This window comes from Austrofundulus limnaeus, unplaced genomic scaffold (genome assembly GCF_001266775.1).
Source record: "Austrofundulus limnaeus strain Quisiro unplaced genomic scaffold, Austrofundulus_limnaeus-1.0 Scaffold207, whole genome shotgun sequence".
NCBI lineage: Eukaryota > Metazoa > Chordata > Actinopteri > Cyprinodontiformes > Rivulidae > Austrofundulus > Austrofundulus limnaeus.
The window spans coordinates 833,756-843,193 of NW_013952609.1; the positions used below are offsets into that span (position 1 = coordinate 833,756).

Consider the following 9,438-nt stretch of genomic DNA (forward strand, 5'->3'; position numbering starts at 1 on the left):
CAACCCTGCTTTTCAGTGTGTGGTACTAAGTTGGATTCTTATCTGATGTTTTGTGTCATTTCATCAGAGTTTAACATCAGTGAGGTGGGGGTGAGCAAATAGATCCAATTATTTAGAGTATTAAAACCAACCTTGTGCAGTTAAATCTGTAGGTACACACGTCTTCYGCTACAGAACAGAAGCATTTTCCATGTCCTGCATGACTGAGAATCCACAGAAACATATGATAGTAACGTCCATCTCTGACCAAATAGATACTAAAGTTACTGTATCGATATTTTAGTTTTATCACAAAGCTTCACCGGAGCCGCCGACCAGAGGATGGTTAAAATGTAAACAKTCAACTGAACAAGCAGGTCAAATAATTATTTAATCTGCTCTGATTGCACATAAACGTACGAATCGAGATGCTAACACGTAGCATCCGTGTTTAGCTAACTCCATAAACAGCTAGCTGAATGTGAAATCACGTCTTTTCCGTGGCATACGGGTCACATCAATGCCACAAGTTGTTCATACTGGAGTCTGATGGAGGTCGCAATTAAAATACAGTAATCACGTAAAAAAAACTGAATATCAGAATTGAGCATTATGACCTGCAGTGTCAACAAAACTAAAAATAAAACGCTTTATTAAATTTAGCAAACTTTCAAATAAGTTAAATGGATGGATGGATGCTTTCAAAACATTAAATGACCAATTCTGTTTATACAAAAAATCTGACAGAGCAGGAAATCCAACAGATCAGATAAAGAGCAACAAGGGCGATGTTTTCTTGTAATAACTGATTAGGTGAAAAAGTCGACTGGCGAACATTTGAAGCATTTGGTTTCGATGTGGAAACACCAGAAATGACAGAATGTACTTTAGTCTGTGTGTCAGAATCACTCCRCCAAACTTTACAACACATAATCTGAAGTTTTTCCAAGTTTCAATCCCCCACAGCTCGCAGATTCTGGCAGAAGGAGACATTTTCCAGCTCACTTCAGGCAACATGCTGCAACTTAAAGTATTGTGGATAAAACAGTGGCTGAGAGGAATTTATTTTTACAGCATTAGATCTGTGATTGTTCAATATTAAAGCAATGAGTGCAGCAAAAAATAATACTAACGTAGAGTCTAACACTAAGCAGTCATTCAGCAAAGTGATCAAGTTCAGAATAAGGCTTTAGGACTTCCGTCTTCAATCATTTGTTTTGATTTGTATTCAGACTGGCATAAAGTTTCTGTGGAAGGAGTTTAATGCAGATTTCAGAGGAGCTACAGTCAGGTTCAGTTAGCTTCAAACATCGGTTCTGAAGCTGCGTCACAAACTGGACGAGCGTCGCGCTTCACTCACGAGTTAATGCACGAAATATTAAGACYAATTCAAAAGAAAGTCAGAGTTGGCCACAAAACACAAACCAAAAAAAGCCCCCCCGGGGCCACTTGCTGCAAGATTTCCATAGCTTTACCTGGCTATCTGCGTGACAAAATAAACAGAGCGGTTACTTTTTGACTGGCACAATCCCCCGCACGTTGAGTGATAATATTTCACACTGTGTGTGCACAACRGCTGCGCTGTTTACTCCAACGGAACAGCGTTTCTTTCAAATCCCTCCATTTTCTCCCTGGGAGGAGATTTCCTTTCCTTTCCACTCCTGTGAGCTCTCCAATGATGTCATGCTCACAGAGTTTCCAAAGCCCCAAACAAGCCCGTTAACCTCAGCGCCGCCTCTTGCTACCACACATTCCTGCTTCAAAAAAGTAAAAATAAAAAAGGCAGCTAACCTTTCACACCTGAGTTTTTGGAAGTGGAAAAGACACAGTTRGATAACGGCAACCTTTTACCATTTGGTCTTATCTGATGAGAAAGACAGGGTGGGATTTGCCATTTGTACAACAGAACAGGTCATGTGTGGAAGATAAAGCCATAATGTGCCGAGGTTCAGCCTTTGTGTTGGACCTGACCTTAATAATATTATCTTAACCTCTTCTTTTGACCATGGAGCATTTATCTTTTCCTTCAAAGTTTGACAGAGAAGAGCTCTTTTGGAAAAAATAAAAAATAAAAGAAAGTCGGAAAATACAATGTGGTTAGAGAGGAATGTAGAGTTTCTTTTTATGTTTTGGAATGAAAGGGATTAAATGGATTTAAATTTGCTCCTCAAGTGTTCAGATTGTATGAGGTAACAGACCAGCTATTAAAAGTGTTTTATTATAAGGAAACATTTCAGTAAAATAGTCAAAGAAAAACGGGGTCAGTGTTAAAAAACCTCTTTGGCTTTTTTTTATTATCCTGTTTGGGGGAAAGACTGAAAAGACTAAAGAAAGAAACCTTTGCACGGTATTGTTTTACTTCATGAAGTGACATTTGGAACATAAAAAGGTGCTTACAAATAAAATGAATTATTAATATTATTATGAAAAACACAAGGAAGGCTAAGTTTTGCATTGCCATCAGGAAAGTCTGACATTTTTCTTAAAAACTACATTTATTAACAAATTACCGTGATTCCTCCAGTGGTTAGTGGTCATTCAGGAACAGAACTGCATCATTTCTCTGGATTACACAGCATCAGTGCTTTGTTAAATTCAAATTAAAGACCCATACGGTAACCAATCAAGTGTTTATTTACTACAACCTACATCTGTTTGAATGAAATAATACATAAACTGAATAAAAAGTTATATTTGTTATMAAATAATTCAGCCATGACTCCAGTTCTAACAATTTTTTTTTACAAACATTGTTTTTATTCTTTATTTTTATTGAACTAATGGAAAGCACTTTGGTTCAGTAGTCGATGTTGTAAAGATCTATTAAATAAAATTTGATTGATTGATTGATTGATTGATTTAGGTGCATCACTTTCTGCGCTGTGCAACGAAATAGCTTCTTGTTTCAATTCAAACTCTACGAGACCTTAAAGGATGTCTCCAGCCTACTAAAAATATTGTAACGCCAGCATAACCACTAAATTTATTTATCAGATTGTTCCTATGGTTTAGGTTCTTTTTAATAAAACTCCAGAAACAAAGTTTGTTTGTACTAGTGATGTTCGGTGTCACCAATTTCCTTTTCCAATACTGATACCAAGTAAAACTCAGGCTGGTATTCTGATGCAAACACACTTAATGTGTCTAATAAATCTGCACAAACAGTGTATTTCAAATCAATGACCATTAATGATTTATTTTTATCATTTTTTTACTGTATTTTGTTTTGAACTCATATGTATATTGATGTAATTGAGCTAAGACAACAGAAGAACCTGAGGACACAATCAAACATTTTTTTAAAAAAGAAGAAAGAGTAGTTCCCATCAGCCCGGTATGATTTAGACAAAATTTCAATAGTTTAGTTACTTTCCATTGTGTTCATTTAATGATAAAAATTACTTGAAATGAATGACGTATCGAAGTATCTYTATTTTGATTTTAGTATCCATACRAGAGCAAGTTCCGGTATCGGTGGTATTGATAATTCAGTATCAATCTGCACATCACTACCCTAAACTTGATATTTAAAAAGGTTGGTTAGTTACAAGTTTTTTTGATGGTATTTAGGAAGCAAAAACAATAGCAATCACTTTGTTTTAAATAATTTCTTGTTTTAAATAAAAATCAATTCATGTGGTGCATTTGTTTTTATTTGCGTTGATTTGAAACTGTGTTTTCTTATTGTTCAAGGCCATCACGCTGTCAGAATCTCACACTGGTCCGTGCTTAGTACACAAGTTTGTGACTTTCRGTCATTTGTTCCTTTTTCAGAATTGTATCTGTGCATAAGTTCAACAAATCCAGCAAATGAAAATGAGCAACGTGCAGGAAGTCATTTTCAGGCAGCTTCTAACCAAACACAGCCCGACTGCTGCTCCACCAGCCTCCGTCATTCACACACTGAAACCAGCGCCGTCTGTCTGAAGCTCGGAGGCCTTGACGTGGGTTTGGGTGGCGAGTGGGCGGCTGGGAGCGAGAGGCAGCCCTGGTTTACAGGTCAAGCCTGCAGCTTTACAAGGGAAATCTCCAGAGCCACTATAAATACCACTGTGATTTTTAAGGGTGCAGTATATCACACCACTGGTTTTTGAAGGACCACAAACCAAACTAGTTTTTGTAGATATTTTCCCTCTTTTTTCCCCCCCCAATGTACAGTGAGTCTGAATACAATTAAATGTGAATTTCCCTCTTTCCACTTCTAGAGACTGTTAATTGATTGGCCCAACTTCAAACCACCCTTCATCTACCCCTTTTATGCAACAAAGAGCCGGCCGTTCACCTCATGCGTCAGAACCATATATCATTATAGGAGCTTAAAGTTTGGGGGTGGTTTCTCTAATTCTCCCTTTGCTGTACTTCTGAACAAAGGGCAGAAACATGTCAGGAACTATTTTGAGTAAACTGTGAAGGTTTTCATTGAATCCCACCTGCAGCTAAGACGGTTATCCAGCTAAACCTGATGTGCTGCGACTTGAAAAGAGGCTTAATGATTAGCTAGAGGAAACAAACTGCTTAAAAGTGCTGTCAAAGTGACACAGCTGTGCAGCGTGTCCAGCATAAATCAGCTCTTAAGCTGGTTCACTTCGCTTTAGGCATCGCTTTTAAAAAAAATTACAATTAATTTAGTTTTATGTCACTTTACGGTGAGAAAAAGAAAAAGTGGGAAAACCCTTAAGTTGTCATTTGAACACCTCACTGGCACAGATGTGGAGTCAAAGGACATAAAAGCAGCGATTGCAAATCTCATCAGCCTGTGCTAGTTAGTGGCAGACGACAAATTGTTTCCAGAAGTCTCGCTTTCAGTCACACTATGGCGAGCAGTAAGGGTGTGCAGAAAGAAAAGAGACCAAAAAAAAAGGAGGCAGTTGAAGTGAAGGAGGGCAAGTAATGAGAGGTCAGCCTCCATCTACAGTCGAGCTGCCAGAGCCAGAAAGGCACGCCAATTTTATGGTCAATTGCGCCACGCATCTGGACTCATAGATCACAGAGCAGCGGAGCAGGACTTAGCACCCAGCACCGACACATTTCACTCACACAAAAACAGACCACACAACACACACAATCACACGCACACGGGGCGAGAAACACAACTGTGTTGGGGAAATGTTTGAAGATGCTCATGTCGAGACAAATTCTATTTGACATATTGGAAACCGTTTTGCTGATTCAGCATTCACACTAATGTAACTTTTTTTAGCGTCATACGTCAAAAACATCCAACTCATGCAAGATGCATGACTTTAATTTTAATGATAAGTATTTGCTTAATAGAAATACACAGAGATCTCTTCAGTTCCTTCAAAAGCACCGCTCTCTTTAAAAGAACCAACATGAATTCAAACCAGGAACTGACTGTATGCAAATCTGCAATGCTAGCTTGAACTGCTAAAGTATGCAGCTGTCAACCCTTAAAGGGAAACTCCATCAATTTCTCAACTCGAAATCATTTGACAGATTTTGGAAAAGACAGCAAGGCAGCGAAAAACGCAATATAAATCCTCAAGTGTCTTCAGGGGATAAAGTTTGAAATCTGATAAACTGAGCAATCATTGGCTGGGTCAAAAGACTACAATTGTGAAGCCAAGAAACGCACAGAGTTTGCTTTACATCTGTGGCTTGGTCTTCATCTCTGCTTTCGGCCAGAACCAATCTCAGAAACATTACCTGATGGTAACAGAATCTATCGAACTTTTGGCGTAAATATCTGCAGACGAGCTGAAAGTCCAAAAACGTCCATGAAATAACTTTTGATTTATGTGAAAAGCTATCTTTAACAGCTGATCTTACCTCTGTGAAGACAGACAGGGAAGGCAGGGGGGGACTCAGGTAGCCATAACGCTGCATCGCCACCATCACAACACAGCGGAGCATCTCGAGGAAGGCAGATGTTGGTCTGAACAGGGAACAAAAACACAACTTGGATTTAACTTAGTGTGCTTTCAGTAGATCTCAATGGGTTTGTTTCCTGGTAGTGATTAAGGGGGACGTAGGCTGCATCCAAACTCAGGGGCTGCTTCCTTCGAAGGTCGAATTTGTCTGCTGATTATGACATCGCACCGACGGTGGTCCAAATTCGAAGATTTCTCCAACTGTGGCCCACAAACATGTCCTCCTTTTCCCCCCAATTTGAGAGGGTGTAGCCTTCTCAGCCTGAGGTGCTTTTTTTGCTTGTAATGGTGGACGAAGCGAGACAGGAGTATAGTTTTAAATCGGTGGAGCTATTAGGCTTAGAGACATTTTTTAATATTATTCTCATCAAAAAACATCGTAAATGAGCTTGTATGGCAGGTATATTTGTTCTTCATGTATTCAAAGCTATTTTTTTCATTTATACTATCAATAATATTTCTTTTAATATTTTACTAATTTCGATTTATTTTCAATCTTCACGTTCGACAAAGACACGGCCCACATAGACTGGGTAGGCCAGGTCCTTCGAAGGACGCAGCCCCTGAATTCGGACACAGACGTGGTCTTTAAGGAAGTCAGCAACAATAGTGAATTTATTCTAAACAGCAAGAGATACCAAAAAGATCAAAGCTCAGACAATAAGTAACCCTAACATTTAGTCAGTTGCACGTTTCAGATTTTTTTGTTTCCTGCTCTTTATACTATTTCTCTTGTACATCAACAAAATTACAATTCATGTCCGCAATAATTAAACAAAATTTACCTTTGGTCGATGATGAATCCCAGAGAGGTGAGAGTGAGCAGAATGTAGCTGGTCATGCCCAGAATAGTTAACTGAGACAGCATCTATGAGTGAGATAAGTTGGTACATCATGAGGAATGTGGCAAAAACAAATATTAAACTCATTTTTTCAGTTTCACTGGTTATTCCACAGGAGACTTCAGAGAGAAAGCAGTGATAAAACATAAAGCTACTCAACTTTTTGTATGGAAGTGCCAACCAAAACGTACCTGACTTTCAGATAAAACCACTGAAAGACACAAAACACTCCAACAATAAGAACCTACTTCCTACTTTACACTCGAGGGCCCAGTTTGTTTAGATGGCCCAGTCACTCCAGATGGTCTTGAATGGGAACTTGACCACAGATAGACCATTTCTAAAATGGGCCAAAAACACCAGAGCAGAAAATCCCATGTCGATTTTTCACTTGCATTTTTCCCCAAAACCATTTGGGACATAAACACTAAATCTTGCAAAAACACAGTACATTGATGTGTTTACATAGTAGCAGATTCATGGAACTGAAATGTGTTCTCTAACCTAAGGCATTGGCTAAGAGCAGCAGCTGGAAGCAAAGTGTCTCTGATGATGCTGGGAGGCTGTCAGATTGGGTTTATATTTGTTTGATATGGCGCTAACAGCCAATTCTCACAGCTTCTACACTCAGGAGGAAGTACTGTGTACATCCAACTCAAAACCAACCCACCAATTTATCCAGGCTTGATAAAAATGATCGTATCTGGGTCCTCATGAAAGAACTCATCAAATATATGAATGTGGGTTCAATGAATCAAAATGTTGAGTTTAAAGTGCCTGTGACATTAAATGTTTGTGATAAATATGAATGCACTTTTGGAAAGATAACATCGATAACATATTGCAAAAACAACTTCACACCACTGAGATGAACAGTTGTTGAGATATTTGCATGTGAAGTAACAGGAAGTGACGTCAAAGGGGAATGTCTGCATGTAAACAGAGGTTTGCTACAACGGTTAACAACACAGACAGCAAGGAATCTTCTGATGCTTCTTTAGATTATTTTAGTCCCTATAAGAAAGAAATGAAGAAAAGTCAGAGTTGAAAAAATATTGTTGTCATAAACAAAGACCAGGGATTTTTCTTTCTTAAAGAGTTCCCTTTGGATGTCACTTCCTGTTTCACTTTAAATGAGCCAAATTCAAAGGCAAATATGCCAGTCATGTGACAAAATGGGTTAAATCATGTGTTTTATGCCAATTTTCCTAAATATGAAGATACTTTCTTTGAATTTTTGTATTTGAAGGACAGGCATGTCACAAGCCCTTTAAGACACCATAAAGATTTTTTTAAAAACAAAATAATCACAAATGAAGYTCAGGAGTTATCAGGGCAGTGATGTTTGGTAAGATGTGCAGAGAAGTAGAATTATTAGTCAAAGATTATGTTATCTTATCAGTGTTTAAAAACCAGTGGTGTGCAGTGCTAATCCAAAAATTAGCTCCGCAATTTCTAAAGCACTTATGAAAATATTTAGGTCCGCAACTTCAAAACCACTTATGCGATAGAAAAATTAGCAGAAGCTAATTTTAAAGCGCAAGTTCAATTTGACACTTACTAGCTGACAATTCATGTACAATATATGCCCAACGCTGCCAACTAGAGGTGTATGAACTCTTTTACAACTTAATTCTACAACTGCAGATTGCTGGGGATGTGATTTCCTGAAACAGACCTTTAGCTCCTCGTGTAAAAATTAAAAAGTTGTTGAGGATTGCTAGTTCGGCTGCTTCTTTGTCTTTTTCTTTTGTTTGTTGTAGATTTTTCATTGAAGAAGCATCAATAAAGTAATTTTAAAAACGTTTATTGGAAAACTGAAGCGATGCATTCTGGGTATACATGACGGATTTGGTTTGTGACGGGAATTGAAAATTTTCCATGTAGKTGCACCAGTTGACCACTAGATGTCAGTCTTCATCAGCATAACATCTTTAAATCATTTTTGCATCCCTTCAGGCTTCAGCTAACCCCGTTGGCCGATTGCTTCGACCAATTACGTCAAGTATTGAGCTCCAGCGTTTAAACTTTATGTTTTTTTTTTAAATGAGCTCCGATTGTAAAGTAAAATAAATCAATTCATACAAAATTTTAGTATGGATTACAAACGTTAACTSTTTTTGCTATTGCCTTCCTGCTACGTAAGCAGACACAAAGCATAGTGGGAAATGAGAACCCTGACCAAAAGCAACAGTCAGCAAGGATGTATAKCTTCTCAATAAATGTGTTTATCTGGGAGGGGTGTTGTTGGATAGATCCCGTGTGTTGTGATTCATTGACAGCCATACCTTCCGCTGTTCAAGATAATGACTGGTAGACAATTTGTTATTAGCAGTACTGCATTTTAATTTTAGCAAGCGCAAATCCGCTTATGAATTATAAAAATTAGTAAGACCGCTAGAGCGCTAACGAAATATTTAGGTCTGCAATTAGCATATTTGCGCTTTAGCGGGCTGGTGTCCACCACTGTTAAAAACTAAAATACCAGATGTGCTGCTTGGACCCCCTGTTTTGATTGTCAGCAAAAATCCATTGTCCTGTTAATTAGGGGTCGACCGATACATCGGCCGGCCGATATTTTTGGCCGATATTCACGTTTTTCCTTTGTATCGGTATCGGCCGATACGCGCCTGCTCTGGCCGATCCAGCAGCCATGCTCTGGGCTCACGTGCGCGCATCCATTACAGCTCCCTCCCCGGTGGAGAGCGGGTGGTGATTTGTGAGAC

General features: G+C 38.6%; 1 protein-coding gene across 1 annotated transcript in view; it reads right to left on the bottom strand.

Annotated features, from left to right (window-relative positions):
* agmo (alkylglycerol monooxygenase) overlaps positions 1 to 9,438 on the bottom strand; it is a 63,511-nt gene that overhangs the window by 11,586 nt on the left and 42,487 nt on the right. The window contains exons 11-12 of the mRNA XM_014019015.1: positions 6,656 to 6,738; positions 5,770 to 5,875 (exon numbers count right to left, since the gene is read on the bottom strand). Of these exons, the coding sequence (XP_013874469.1) occupies positions 5,770 to 5,875; positions 6,656 to 6,738 (189 nt within the window). The remainder of the gene's footprint in view (positions 1 to 5,769; positions 5,876 to 6,655; positions 6,739 to 9,438) is intronic.